Source organism: Chlorocebus sabaeus, chromosome 15, assembly GCF_047675955.1.
Source record: "Chlorocebus sabaeus isolate Y175 chromosome 15, mChlSab1.0.hap1, whole genome shotgun sequence".
Classification (NCBI taxonomy): domain Eukaryota; kingdom Metazoa; phylum Chordata; class Mammalia; order Primates; family Cercopithecidae; genus Chlorocebus; species Chlorocebus sabaeus.
Window position 1 is genome coordinate 6,701,591 of NC_132918.1, and position 16,400 is coordinate 6,717,990.

At 34.7% G+C, this 16,400-nt stretch overlaps 1 protein-coding gene across 5 annotated transcripts in view; it reads right to left on the reverse strand.

Moving 5' to 3' along the window:
- The window catches only part of ATP11B (ATPase phospholipid transporting 11B (putative)), a 133,804-nt gene that overhangs the window by 28,151 nt on the left and 89,253 nt on the right, over nucleotides 1–16,400 (reverse strand). For all 5 annotated transcript variants that reach the window (XM_007971988.3, XM_007971989.3, XM_007971986.3 and 2 more), the window contains exons 22-25: nucleotides 13,759–13,904; nucleotides 12,646–12,705; nucleotides 10,948–11,075; nucleotides 9,126–9,264 (exon numbers count right to left, since the gene is read on the reverse strand). In XM_007971988.3, coding sequence (XP_007970179.1) covers nucleotides 9,126–9,264; nucleotides 10,948–11,075; nucleotides 12,646–12,705; nucleotides 13,759–13,904 — 473 coding nt within the window. The remainder of the gene's footprint in view (nucleotides 1–9,125; nucleotides 9,265–10,947; nucleotides 11,076–12,645; nucleotides 12,706–13,758; nucleotides 13,905–16,400) is intronic.

Genomic DNA, 16,400 nt, shown 5'->3' on the forward strand with positions numbered 1-16,400 from the left:
GGTTGCAGTGAGCTGAGATTTTGCCGTTGCACTCCAGCCTGGGCAATGAGAGCGACTCCAACTTAAAAAAAAAAAAAAAAAGACAGAAAGATCCTTATCATATCTTGCTGGATAAAGGTCCAAGGAACACCACAAAGACATCCCACCAGAACAAGGGCCAGAACCACCTCATCATGGGAACATCTTATCAATATTCTGCCGGACAGTGGGCCATACTGCCCAGACCCCTCCCGCCCATACCTGTAAGTACCCACAGCCTGTAAGCAGCTGATGGGCTCTAGCATTAGGCTGGTCCCCCACTTCTGTAGGTTTTATGCTGGACAAAAAGCTTGCATTTGCTCTTGAGCCGCCCTCTTTCTGTGTCTTTCTTTAACTCTCACCTTCCCTTCAAAACCTAACAATCATTATCTTAACACTGGTTCAAAAAAATTATTAAAAAGGCTGTGTTTTTATTACAGATTTCTAACAATTATCATTTACTTAACAAATTACTTAACCTCTATATCTCACTTTCTTCATTTGTAAAATAAGGATAAATCTCAGTTTTCTGTAAGTTTTCAATCGGGGTATACAAAAAGAATGGAGTACCTGGTATACAAAAGGCAATCGGTAAATAATAGTTAAGATTATCAACAATGAAACATCAATTAATATTCCTTTGAGAGCTTTTGAGGAATGTATTTGCCAAGAGGAGAATCAAAAGTCATATTGAACCTGTGGTCATCTGTCTGCTTTTATCATCTCTAGAAATGACCCAGAAATACTGATGATCAGTGGGTCTCAACTTAGCTCTCCGAGGAGGAGTGTTATTCTCCTCTTTCACGGGTATGGACACAGATACTTTTTTTTTTTTTGAGTCAGAGTCTTGATCTGTCACCCAGGCTGGAGTGCAGTGACATGATCTTGGCTCACTGCAACCTCCACCTCCTGGACTCAAGCAATCCTCCCACCTCAGCCTCCCAAGTGGCTGGGACTAGAGGTGCACACCATCACACTTAGCTAATTTTTTTTGTATTTTTTATAGAGACAGGCTTTCACCATGTTGCCCAGGCTGATCTCGGACTCCTGGGCTCAAGAGATCCACCTGCTTTGGCCTCCCAACATGCTAGGACTATAGGTATCAGCCACTGTGCTCAGCTGGGAGAGATACTTTGATGCAACCAGGGAACCTGGGCCTGGAAGTGGTAAGGAATGTCTATCCTTCAGTAGCTGGTTTTACTGGTCCTAGACTGGGGCATGTTACATGGTATTTTCCTTAGAGGAGAATTTAGGGCTTCCTCTTGCATAGGCCCCATTCAAGGCCCTAGAAGAAGCTATACAAAAGCATTCCCATAGTTTTTTGTGGGTAAAATTATACAAAGTAATGTATTTCAATTGTAATCAACTGGTTACGACTGCTGTCTCTTTCCATTCTGATTTGCCCTTGAGCTGGTAGGTGATAATGTGAGTGGCAAAGGGCATTTTGGAGATTTGGCTAAAGATGAGCTTATAGGCCGGACGCAGTGGCTCACACCTGGAATCCCAGCACTTGGAGGCCGAGGAGGGCGGATCACCTGAGGTTACGAGTTTGTGACTAGCCTTACTAACATGGAGAAACCCTGTCTCTACTAAAAATACAAAATTAGCAAGGCATGGTGGCCCATGCCTGCAATTCCAGCTACTGGGGAGGCTGAGGCAGGAGAATCACTTGAACCCGGGAGGCACAAGTTGCGGTGAGCTGAGATAGTGCCATTGCACTCCAGCCTGGGCAACAGAGCAAAACTCCGTCTCAGAAAAAAAAAAAAAGATGAGCTTACATTGGGTTTGGGATAAATGAGACATATTTGTCACTCATAGTCATCTGCATATATACTTAAGTTCATAGTTGTATGGTTTTTAAAATTTTTTTCTTAAAGAGGGCCTGTGAAAATGTTTAGATTCTACTAAACCTGGATCTGTCCCTGCTCAGAAGAGACAGATGCTCAAAATACTTTCTTTCCCACTCTGCTTGGTTTCTAGATCACTTCTTAGATGAGAAGAATGAGTGTACCCAGTGCACTGATGAAGATCTGATGGCCTAGAACTATGTCCTAGGCCACTGCTCCATTTAGAGCGGTGGGTCTCAAGTGTGGGTGATTTTGCCTCTGTAGGGACATTTGGATGACACCGTAAGAAGCAAGATAACGTTTTCTGTTCTCTTCTAAGGTATAGCTATATCTAATACTTAATAAAGTGCCTGGAATACTGTTAGTGCTTAAATTTTTGTCTCATGAATAGATGAACATATAGGGGAATTCTATAAAGAACTAGACAAAGATCTTTTTTACCATACAACCTTTTATTAAAAAATCTGTATCTACCTCTAGGAATTAAGTTACATGCATTCTTGAGTGACCTGACTGGTAATCACAGTAAATCATTTGAATTGAAATAAAGGATATAGCATTCTCTGTGGAATACAGATACAAGATAGTATGTGTTTCTTGTCTTAACAGAGCTCTTACCATTTGATCAGGTTTCAACAGTTGATGATAATGTACAGTATGAAAAAAATTAATTAAAGATAGGAAATAAGGAGAGAAATCATTAAAAATTCAAAAGAAAATAGTAGTAAATACTAAACAAAGATTTATTTTTCTTTCAAAATTACAACCTGAAATTTCATGTCCTCAGTCTACCTTGTATTGCTAATTATTTACCCCCAGCTAATCTGGTTTAAATGCTTAGTGGTCTAGAAGGTAACGAAGGGGTGAAGAATTACATTCTCTTCCTTAATCCTTTGTTTTCCATTTAATTTTTAATGTGATATAGTATATGATTTTTTTTTGGAATTGTGCTGACGGTCTGACAATCAAAATCTCTACTGGAGAAGTCAAATTGGATTTTTTTTAAAAATCAGAGATGGGATCTTGCTATGTTGCCCAGGCTGGGATCAAGTGATCGTTTTACCTCAGCTTCCCAAAGTGCTGGGATTACAGGCATGAGTTACCATGCCCAGCCCAAAGTGGAATTTACATACTTTGATAGTTTTCTACTTTTTCTTCCAATCCTATATTTTTTGAATTTTAATTCTTTTAATTTCTCAAACTGGGTACACTTCCATAAAGAGAAGAAAAATCATTAATAATAGATGCTTTCCTTTGAATTCCTGTACACTTTAGTAAAACAGACAAAACAAAAGAAACCTCTTATTTGGGCAGGATTTCATTTTAAAGAGCAGTTCGTAGTTGAGAAGAAATGGAATAGATTTAGTGTTTAGGTCCCTAAGTTAAAAAAGAATTCTTTTTGTCTTTACTGTCTTTTTCTCCTGAAGCCAGGGAAACAATGACATGAAATACTACGATGGGAACTCAGCTACCTCCGAACTATTCTGGTATTTTCTTTCCTATATCAACCTAGTTTTCCGCTCTCACCATATGACAATTCCCTCCTTCTTGTTTCTTAATTGTAATATTCTTACTCATTTAATATACTCTTAAGGCAGCCATGAGGCTTTTTCCATTGCATTCTGTAGAAGTCTCTTCTAACTGGTGGTGAACTCTCTTAATCTGAATTGTTTTTCTCACCTTTCCCCATCTTCTTATCTATAATATCTTAATTAGTATCTTTTTTATAATTCTAAATAGCTTCTTTCCTGAGGAAGTTTCCTTGCTAAGATCACAGAAAGACAACTTAAGCTACTTCCAAAAATATTTTGTACAACAGCAACATTGTTAGAGTAAGTAAGTTATATACTAAGATGACTTATTCTGTAGAGGTCAACAAAATAAAAGATAAATTCTTCAAAAAAAAAAAAAAAAAGAAAAAAAAGAAACAGTCCTTAGTTACCCCTCTCATTTACAGTATATTTAATAAACATGTTTCATTGGTATTAACCTCCAAATTATTTAGCTTTATTTTTTTAATAGCATGTGAGGTTTTCTGGTAAAAACCTAAAAGAGTTCTAAAAGAGCTGTAGCAATTATTTAGTTTTAAAAAATGGTTTCATAGGTAGTCAAAGTTCATAGAAACAGATAAACAGAATGGTGGTTGCCAGGGGTTGGTTGGGGGAGAAAAAAAATTGAGACGTTATTTAATGAGTATAGAGTTTAAGTTTTGCAAGATGAAACAGTTCTGGAGAGCTGCTGCACAACACTGTGAATACTCTTAACACTACTGAACTGTACATTTAAAAATGGTGACGACGGTAAAAAGAACTATCAAATTGTACATTTTAAATATGTGTAGTTTATTATATGTCAATTATACCTTAATAAAGCTGTTTTAAAAATGATTTAAGTTTTTCTAAATGGTATATTTTGGAGGGACTTAAAATTTTTAAAGTTACATCAAAATCTCTTATAAGTATTTTATAACATAATTTTACCTTTTTCAAAATTGTAAGAAATGATGATTGTACATTTCTTTAATGGTAAATTTACTTAAAAATTTAAGGTAGCAGGACAGTAAAAATCTACCACTATCAAACATAAACCTATAGTATTCTATGAAGCCCTGTTTAAAAACAATTACAAAAAAGTTGACCCAGATTACAGACAGAATTTAAAGTCTTAGGCTCACAAAAACAAAGATAAATAGATGGGACTTAATTAACCTAAAAAGCTTCTGCACTGCTAAAGAAATAATCAGCAGAGTAAACAGACAAGCAGAGTGGGAGAAAATCTTTGCAATCTATACTTCTGACAAAGGACTAATATCCAGAATCTACAGGCAACTCAAAAGGATCAGCAAGAAAAAGACAATCTCATCAAAAAGGGGCCTAAGGACATGAATGGACAATTCTCAAAAGAAGATATACAAATGACCAAGGAACATGAGAAAATGCTTAACATCACTATCTGGGAAATCCAAATCAAAACCACAATGTGATACCACCTTACTCCTGCAAGAATGGTCATAATAAAAAAATAGAAAAATAATAGATGTTGGTGTGGACGTGGTGAAAAGGGAACACTTTTACACTGTTGGTGGGAATATAAACTAGTATAACCACTATGGAAAAAAGTGTGGAGATTCCTTAAAGAACTGAAAGTAGAACTACCATTTCATCCAGCAATCCCACGCTCTCTATTACTTCTACCCAGAGGAAAAGAAGTCATTATACAGAAAAGATACTTGCATCCCCATGTTTATAGCAGCCCAATTTGCAATTGCAAAAATAGGGAACCAGCCCAACTGGCCATTGGTTAAGGAGTGGATAAAGAAAATATGGTATATGTATATACCATGGAATACTACTCAGTCATAAAAAGGAATGAAATCATGGCGTTCGCAGGAATCTGGATGGAATTGGAGACCATTATTCTAAGTGAAGTAACTCAGGAATAGAAGACCAAACATCTTGTGTTCTCAATGGGGACGCAAAGGCATATGAATGAGACAATGAACTTTCGGGGCTCGGGGAAAAGGGTGGGAGGGGGTAAGGAATAAAATACTACACACTGGGTACAATGTACACTGCTTGGGTGATGGGTGCACCAAAATCTCAGAAATCACCACTAAAGAACTTAATCATGTAAATAAATAAATAAATAAAAAACTAAACAAACAAGAAATCTTAAGCTTATTTTTAACTTTAAAAAATAAAATGAAAAGATTACTCAATATATTCAATAAATTACTAATCTATGACTTCTCGACAAATGTCCATGGTAAGATGATACTACTGTATTGTTAAGACAAGTCCCACTTTTTAACTAATACTTATATTTAAATACTGGGACTACTTTAAGCTTGGATAAGGGCTAGGCAAATTTTATGTGAGAGTTTGTTTTTTTTCTTTTGAGACGGAGTTTTCCTCTTTTTGCCCAGGATGGAGTGCAGTGGCCCGATCTCGGCTCACAGCAACCTCCGCCTCCCGGGTTCAAGTGATTCTTCTGCCTCAGCCTCCCTGGTAGCTGGGATTACAGGCGTGTGTCACCACTCCCGGCTAATTTTGTATTTTTAGGAGAGACGGGGTTTCTCCATGTTGGTCAGGCTGGTCTTGAACTCCCGACCTCAGGTGACCTGCCCGCCTCGGCCTCCCAAAGTGCTGAGATTACAGGCATGAGCCGCCATGCCCAGCCGTGAGAGTTTAACTTGTCTACTATTTAGGAAGAAAAACAAAGCTAAAAATTAGTCACTAGTTCAGCCTTCTTATTAACATATTTTTGTTCTCTGACAACTCATTAAGGAGTGATAGTAAAGGAGTATCTTTTTTATAGTGATCTGAAGGTAAAGAGCCTTCTTAGAGAAAACTGATCAAGACTTATACTTTACTAAGGGAAAGAAAGGCCTGTTAAAAAGATGTGAGATAAATACATGAAGAATGACTAGTTCTTTCCTAAGCTAAACTGAAATTAAGAACTAGTGAATACTTCAAAAGTATTTGTTGAAAATTAATTAATATAAAATTGCTACACCCTAATACAAAAAAAAAAAAAAAAAGGGATAAAGTCTTAACTTTCTCTGAATCGTTCTGCCCTTAAACCCAAACTATTGCAACTCTTCCTCCTGCTCCTCTCCCAGGATCACTTGTTTGCAATGACTTCATCTTTGTCTCTAGTCACTCCTCTCAGGATTTTTAGCACAGGGACACATAAGAGGGAGCTGGACCAAAAGGAAAGGGGTCTGTGGGCTCAACTGTGAAGAACAGGTGGTAGTGAGAGAGTTTTGGGGAAAAGGAAGCATGAGCATTCTAGAGAGGGAACATAAGCAATGTCTTAGAATTAGAGAGTAGCATGGCGCATTCTGAGAGCCAGCAAGGTGATTTTCACAGTTAAGAGAGAGTTTCTGGGAGAATTAGACCGGGTGGTATTGAGTAGGACAGGATCTTCCAATATAATGATTTAATAGTAAAAATAACAATGAACACTGCTAAGATGTAGTGAATACTTCTATATGCTAGCCACTATGCTTAATGCTCTACAAATAATATGTCATTTAATCCTCACAGCAAATCTATAAGGTGAGGATTATGTGCCTTTTTACAGGTGAGAAAACTGAGTCTGAGAGAAGTTAACTCATCCCAAATCACTCAAACGATAGCTACAGATGCCAGGATATGAATCCAATTCTGATTCTAATGTGTGCTTCTTTATTACTGTACCTAGTATTGGGGGTAGGGAGTGGCAGATTAATTTCAATAGACAGTAAAGAGAAAAAAGCTTTCATACTAATGGCCAATAACAATTTATCCTTCACTAAGGTTTTATCTTTTGTACAAAGAATGTTCAAGATTTCATTTTAAAAAGTTACTAAAAATTAGAAACAAATTCTCAAATTAAGGGAATACTTAAATTATGACAATGTAATAGAGTATTATGTAATCATGAAAAATGTTCTTGAAGCATTTTTAATAACATACAAAATCACTTAGGCTACAATGTTAAGAAGGGATACAAATTATGAGGTTAATGAAAATAGCAAAAAGGAAGAATTGAAACAAATATGTGAAAATAACAAAGTAATAATATCTGGGTAGAGGGCCACCAGGTGATTTATTTTCTTTATACTTTTTCCTACAAACTTCAAACTTATCACAATGGGTACCTATTACTTTTAAAAATTAAAAAAAGTAGTGACTAGCAATATAAGATATCTTTAATGTCCTTTTCATCCAATGATGAAGACCCAAATTTCCTTCTTCTTAACTCTCCTCCCGTCTTAATTTTCTCTGGTTTTCACTCCACTATTTAAGGTGGAAGTGTACATACTTATTCATATGTCTATATATTTGATGGCAATTGCACTGATGGTAAGACTGTGCAGAAGGGCACCAGGTTAACAGTTGTTTCTCAAAAGAATTGAGAATCATGACTAAGCATGTAGGTTTTAAAGTCACATAGATCTGAGTCTGAATTCTATTACTGTAATTTGCTTACTGTGTGAACTTAGGCAAGTTTCTTAACCTCTCTGAGGTTAATTTTCTAACATGCAAAATTAATAATGATATTTTTCTCATACAGAGTTATGATTTAAAGAGCAAAGGCATATAATGTACCAGGCACAGAGAAAAAAACTCAACAAAAAGTAGTTATTATTTGGAAAGTGCTGTAACCTTTATGCTACAAGATTCATATTTTCATCCACATCAGTCTAAATATGTCCTCAAAAGTGAACTGGCAATTATATTTATGTCCCTATTCTACAATATAAAGGGATTTTGCAGAGTTAAGGCCTCTACATTTGAAATCCATTTCCTTTATTACACTGGTGTATTTTGTTATTAGTTTACTTGCTCATTTTCTGTATCCTTTTCAAGACCAAGTTACTTACCAGAGCCTAGTATAGTACTTGGGAATGGCTTGTCTTCAATAAAGATCTGTTGAGCAGGTAAAACTTTAGAGTGTTCCAATTTCAAATTCTGTATGTCTGTATCTCCAAACGTATTTTGCAACACTTAAGTGGTGGGAATGGAAAAGGGAAACTAAAAGTGACAACCATTTCCAGTCCACCAGAGTCCCTACAACTGCTGTCATTTCTTTTCTTCCTAATCCATTTAGCTAAGCCTTGGAAGAGAGGTCTAGCTCTGCCAAGAGTCTCCCAACATGAGCACTCCAATGAGAACACAGTGTAACAGTGTACTGTCGAAAACACACTCTTCCCTAATTTCATACTTCAGAAAAGTGGCCAAATTAAACAGTAAGTTATGACATCTATTGAGAATTTTGAGTGTGCAATGAAGAGTATGGTAGCATTTCCTAGGCAAAAAACAATGCAATTAAAAGCAAACAAACACTAAGTCTTCATTTCTCATCTGAAAAATGGGAGTAATAATACCAGTCTAATAAGATTATTGGGAGGACTAATGGAGATAGAGCATATAAAGTACTTAGCACAAAAGTAAGTACCAAATAAATGGCAGCTATCAATAAAACACAATACTAAGGTGAACAGCATGCAGGGGCAATAACATATCCCCTGTGTGAGCTAATTTTTGAATAGTAAAATTGTCTAGTAACTTGAGTTTCATTTTGAGATTACACTGTATTGCCTGTCAATTTTCATTTGTATGAAACTTTATTATTTAACCCCCTAAATTTAAATCTTTTTATATTTGCATTTTAATACTTGAAGTTCTATAATTTAAATGTTACTTTATGACAAAAGTTATAAAAAACCCATGAAATTTAACAACCATTCTTTAAAAAAACTATATACTTTACCTGGCCATTTCCAAGCAGAGATGTATCTTTCCCTATTAGTAAATAGGAGCCAAAAAAGAAAATAAAGGCATGACTGAAACCCAGGATGGTCCAATAAAGAAATGTTTTAATACTTAAGAGGCGGTTTTTACTAATGTCTCTGTTAAAAAGAAGAAGAGAAAAAGAAACACATTAGGTATCATTTATTATTTGCCTACTAAACAATTACTATAATTTGATAACTAAAAAACAAGGTATTTTAAATTTAAAATTGTTTGAAAATATTAGCACAAAGAATAAGTAAATCCAAATTTACAAACCACTACTTACAATATCATACATCTGTTTAATAGCTTATAGTTCACATAATATATTCAAATACATTTCTTCATTTGATAAAGAGATATGAAGACTTGGCACAATGGCTCATGCCTGTAATCCCAGCACTTTGGGAGGTCAAGGCAGGTGGACCACGAGGTTAAGAGATCAAGACCATCCTGGCCAACATGGTGAAATCCCATCTTTACTAAAAATACAAAATTTAGTTGGGCGTGGTGGCACACACCTGTAGTCTCAGCTACTTGGGAGGCTGAGGCAGGAGACTCGCTTCAACCCGGGAGGCAGAGGTTGCAGTGAGCCCAGATCACGCCACTGCACTCAGCCTAGTGACAGAGCGAGACTCCGTCTCAAAAGGAAAAAAAAAAAAAAAGAAATATGATAGGCTGGGCACGGTGGCTCATGCCTGTAATCCCAACACTTTGGGAGGCCAAGGCAGGAGGGTCACCTGAGACTAGGAGTTTGAGACCAGCCCGGGCAACACAGCAAAACCTTGTCTCTACTAAAATTAATAAATAAAAATTTTAAAAAATTAGCCAGGCATGGTGATGTGTGCCTGTAATCCCAGTTACTCCAGAGGTTAAGACAGGAGGATTGCTTGAGCCTGGGAGACTGAGGCTGCAGTGAGCTACGATCTTGCTACTGCACTTCAGCCTGGGTGACATAGCAAGATCCTGTCTCAAAAAAGAAAAAAAGAATTATGATATAGGCATAACACTTCACTTTAATTTTGAAAAGCTGATTTACCTGTTATTATATTCTTCTGTTAACATTCAGTCACTCTGCCATAATGGTCTCTTTTTAGTGAGGTTATCTGAGTTAGGTTCAGCACTGATGCTCCTAACTTCCCTTCTAATAATAGCTATTACGGGAAGAACAATCTATGCCAATCTTAGGTCAAGCCCTGTCCTAGATAACCTGAGGAATCAAAGTCAATGAATCCAAATCTAGATAATGAGATGCCTCTATAAGTGATACTTCAATAGCTACCTCTGTAATAGCTTATGGCGAATACCATAGCTGGTACTGAGGAACAGGTCCCAGTCACATCTCTGTGATTACTTGGTTCTGGGGAAGCAGGAATAAAGCAGAGAATCTGGGGTGGGAATTAATGTCCTCACCTCTGGATTTTGCACTAATTATTACATAAATTTTGCTAACAGTAGAAAAAACACTAACTTTTAGGAATTCTAGAGATTATCAATTATGAATAACTTCTTTTGTGCACATGAAATAGAATGTTACTGGTTGCAACAGTAAGAGCAAATTACACAACTGCCCGGTGCATTCCCAGGATGAAAGTGCTCATTCTTAAAAAACACTGGAAAAATTAATTCAAATTTTGTCTTCGAAAGAAACCTTTTTTCTCTGATATTCAACAACTGTAAATCATACCACAACTGAAGAACTTTCCTTAGGAAAGCATTAATCACCAAGACATAAATAAATCTGCTTATTTTTTACTTAAAAAAACTGAGAAGGCCATTTAATACCAGAAAATACTTACCGATAGAGAGTAGGCTTATTTTGTAACACATGAGGGTCTACATGCTGTTCCAAAAGACTATATATCAGAATAGGTAGGGAAGTAAAACAAATATTGTATAAAGTCAGGTACACGCCATCATACAACGTCTAGAAAGAGAAATTGGTAGGAATGTTGAGATTCTGAATTATGCATTACTATTATGCATATATCACAACTATGCATATTAAAAACAAAATTAAACAGTTTTAAAAATTTATACTAAAATCCATTTTAGTAACTCCAATTAAATAATTCTAATTTGTTTTTAATATTGACATAAACATATAATGTTCCCAGGTTGATACTCTTTGTGAGAACTGGAATATTTTGCTATATCAGGTGCTTCTGGAATTATAGTGAGTTAGATTAACATTTCAAGATTCTCGACAATTTGATCACTGTGAAGTAATTTTATATAATTCTTCTCCATGTATTCCAGGCATCTTACTACTTGTTCCACATGCAACACATATAGTTTACCTTTCATGGCTTTGTCTCCCTTTCTACATCCTACCCTTCCTTTAAGGCACTGTACAAGACTATCTTCTTCCATGAAACTCTGCACAATGGCTTAAGTCCTTAACAATATCCTGCTCCTCTAAACAGTCACAGGTACCACTGTTGGTACTAATCACTCAGCACTCTGCCTATGCTTTACATATTGTTTTTATTGTTATTAATACTGCCTCCCAAATTACACTATAAACCCTCCAGAAAACCTAATCAAAATAGGTCAGTTTTCCTTGTCATATTGTCTTACCACATTCTTTAGTTCATTCAGGTAAACAAACTTTTACTGGTAATCGATGCCCAAGCAAATATTTGGAATTTAGAGTTACAGGTTGTAAACAGGATAAAACAGCAATTAAGAATAGGAAAAACTCATGAAAAACCTAAGATAATAAAGCTCTTGTTTTTTTCAATAAATTAGAACTAATGTCTTGATCAATTTGAGATGTATAGTATGGTACGTGAAAAGGGTGCCTGCCACATTAGTCAGAAGCAGTAGGTCAAAGTCATAGTTTAGTCATTAAGTTAGCAAGGCAAGTTAATTTCTGTGGATTTCATTTTTCTTTTCTAGAAATTAAAACAAAGTAGATCAGGACTGGTAAATATGTGACATGCATGCAAACAAAGACCTACCCTGTGCCCATTACAACTACTGCTAACGAATTACATTTTCCCTCTGAGCCTGCGGCTTTAGAAGCCTTTTCAATATACTCTAGGTGCCCCATCAATTATTTAAAGGGAGTTTCTGAGATAAAACCTATACGTCATCCCTGGACTAAATCACTATTGCTCCTTCCAAATCTAAGACATTTCGAACCAAAATAAAAATGAGGTGAACCTCCAAGTTATCTGGCCTGGTTTGATTTGGATTTTACAGGAATATCACAAATAAGTTATCAAAATTCTCTCATAAGCTGTTAAGGGTTATTATCTATTTTTAAAAACATCCAGAATTATATTTTAGTATTAACACTCACCTCAAACTGAAAACCAGAATAAATAAATATTATGAATATTATGCTGGTTAAATATACTAAACAGTTTTGTCTGGTTCCCTGCAGGACTAAGAAAAATGAAAAAAGTCCCTTCAAACATCTATCAAAGTCTGAACATAAATACCTTACTCTAAAAGGACAAAACACAAAACACAAGTTTCTATTTACTTACTTGTTGAGAAAACAAACAGTAGAACTGATACAAAAACTGGGGTGTGATAAAGCACACATTCTGAAAAACAAGATTAAATGGAAAATAATTAAAATATTTAGGTCTAAAAGACAAAAAAAAAAAAAATAATAATGGCTTTAAAGTATCCAAAACCAATCTCAGTTGGTATGGTAAGTAAAGGATAAGGACTTGTCTATATATAACACGAATGCAGGATTCCCATTTTATCAAAAAATGTCTAAAAACATTATAAGCAACAGTGCAGATATCAGAATGAAAAAACCCTTGACTCCTCTCATTGCCAAGCAATACTATAATTTTGAATTTACAACCTTCTCAAACTATTACTCAATACTTTTCATAATAGTAAGACTTACTTAAACTTTAGGGCTATGATATCTTTACAACACAAAAATGTTTAAAACACACAATAAATCAAACTATCAAAACTTCTTCCCATCTCAATATACTCATATTACAAGTAAAAGCTAGAAAAATAAGTTAGAAAAAAACTGCCATCATCATCTTAGAGCAATATGCAATCTACATATGTTCTATCACTGGATTGTAGCTATCAATTATAGAAATATATGCAACATAGTACACTCTGGTGTTATTAAATATATCGGTAACAGGGACTCTTAATGTGGGTTTTCTACAGACTCCCACCTTATACAAAAGGACCCAAAGGTAGGACAGTATTTCAACATAATTTTTTTCTTTGTAACCCTATGTATTTTACTTTATGCACATAAAATCTCTATATTGAGGAGCTCACACATTTCACTAGACTACTAAAGGATCATTGATGGCATAAAAAAGGCTAAAAACCTCTACTTGAAACCATTATATTGGTGTCAAAACTTATTGCTGGTTCAGGACAAAATAACTTTAAAGATATCAAATGTACTGTGTTCCAATTTGCACGGAACCTGTGGGCCACAGGCAACCACTGATTTGCTTTCTGTCAGTATAGAATAGATTCATGACAAAATACTGTTATTTTTACTTATTGAAACTATTTTAAAGAAAAACGTATACAGTTATAACATTCCTTAAATCGAAACTTCATATTACTGTATCAATAATTGGTTCTAAATACATGAAACTCACCTTATAAAAAAAATACTGTACAAGGGTAGCTATTCTAATATAATAAAAATGACCATGAACAAAAAGCAATTTGGAGAGGAATTTAAATCTGGCTATTGCATAGTCACTGTTTCTTGCAGCCTGTCTTCCTTCTTTACCCATGATTCCTATAATAAAAGGGACAAAAGATGTGTTCACTGGTAACCGGTAAGTGTAATTTTCATGATAAATCTGCAAATATTTATATTAGTTGAACATGCACTTAGGAACTTTAAATTCTAATATACAACAGATATCCAAAAGGTTGTTCTACCTGAATATGTAATTAATATAAAGCTACGATATTTATCAGATACATAACACCAATTTCCAAAGAATTAGAATATAAAAAGATAAAATACAATATAAAAAGTAATAGTGAAAGTTAAGGATTTAGCAGGAACATCAATATTACACTAATTAGCACAAGTACTGGGTAACAGACTTCTGATGGACAGAATGCTGTAAAATACTTAAATATTTAACTTCACTATTTTCAATGAATATAAAAAATATTCAAATTGAGTCATTTGAGATTAGCAAAATAAGCATGTTTAACACTTTCATGAATAAGTCAAAGTGTGCTTTTTAAAAGGAAAATGTGAATTTAAAATAAATTTTTAAAAATGTACAATATCATTTGAAATCAGTGCATCATTTAATCTGACAAATACGAATACTTTTTTAATGGTTACAATATTCCTTAAGGTTTCAAAAGAGAAGAAGAGTCATTGCCCAGTTGGTATTTTTCAATCTAGAAGCAACTTTTAAAAATTATTTTTCAAAACTAAAACTTTTGTCACAAAAGGATGAAAGTGTTCCAAAATGTATAAGCAACGAAAAAAAAAACTGTATTCATAATCCCTAGAGAAAACCCGTTTTTAGTCTGCATTCTTTTAGAAATTTTCTTTCTGCTTATTTCATGTCTGTGTGTGTATGTATTTCATACATACAAAAACATCTATAAAAATGTGGCTCAGGCTGGGTGCGGTGGCTCAAGTCTGTAGGATCCCAGCACTTTGGGAGGCCAAGGCAGGTGGATCACCTGAGGTCAGGAGTTCAAGACAAGCCTGGCCAAAATGGTGAAACCCCATCTCTACAAAAATACAAAAATTAGTTGGGCATGGTAGTGGGCACCTGTAATCCCAGCTACTTAGGAGGCTGAGGCCAGAGAATCGCTTGAATCCAGGAGATAGAGGTGCCATGAGCCAAGATTGGGCTATTGCACTCCAGCTTGGGAAATAAGAGCGAAGCTCTATACCAAAAAAAAAAAAAGGATTGTTTTACAACTTGTTTTTGTTGCTTAACAGACTACGGACACTGCTTAAAATGTATACTTGTAATGTATATCTTTATCAACATGCTCAATTTTTTTTCCTACAAGAAATTCCTGCATGCATAATTGCAATGTCAATAGGCATACATTTAAAATTTTGTTTTGAATAATAATGCAGGGCATACCAATTTATGTTCCCACTAACATTGTATAAGACCATTTGTTAATCTATACCTTTACCAACTCCAGGTTTATCAATGTTTATAATGGATGTCAATCTGATAGGAAATTTTAACTTCCATTCCTCGGAATGTTAGAGAAACTAAACTTTTTTTTCATACATTTAGTATTCTTTTTAGATTTCTCCTTTTGTGACAATTGATTGCTCACATCCTTCTGCATTATTTCTACTGGAATGTTTTTCTTATTCTCATTAATTTGTTAATACTTTGTAGACCAGGATTATTAAAACTTTGCCATCTATTTTACAAATATTCTTTACTAGTTTGTCCTTTGTTTTTAAAATTTGTTTTGGGAGCTTTTACCTCTGCATGATCTTTTCCCTATAGTTAACTATAGTTCCTTGCTTTGGTGCTGTCCTCAAAAGATTCTTCCACACCTCAAATAACAGAATTATTCATTAAATTTTCTTCTATTACTTTTTAGGGTCTTTGTAAGTTATTTAAATCCTAATCCATCTTGAATTTGTTTTTTATAAGTAATAGCAAGAGACTCAACTTTTCTTTTTTTCCAATCACTAATCAGTTTTATCCATTTATTTTTTTACTAAATAATTTGGTTTCCTACTTATATGAAATATCTCCTTTGTTATATTCTAAACTTCCAGATGCTTGAATGTATTCTAGTCACTGGTCTGCCTGTTGTCATTACAGAATCAAACTGTTATAAATACTGTAGTTTTTTTATGGCTTTAAATGTATGGTATAGGAAGTTATCATCAAATTGCTATGAAGATTTACAGAAAATAACGGTATACAAACTAGAAGGACAATTAGGTTTTCAAAATGAAGAGTTAATTATCTGAAAGAGGAAGGAGTTGATTTGAGAGGCACACAGAAAATATCAGACCTGATAACTACCCATTCAGCACATTATAGAGACTATTCCAGAACAGGAATTAGCTTAACTCTCAAATTTTATCCTTCCATAAAAAATACCATGCCCATACTTTTCATTTTGCTCTGTATTTCTACAATAAGATTATATGGCTAAAAAGGAAAGGATTAATACATTAAATATAATGAAATGATACTAGCAGTCTGAATCTAATAAAAGTTTTAGGCAAAAATAGAAAAAAATAAGGATAAAGGTTATTAAAATGAGAAAA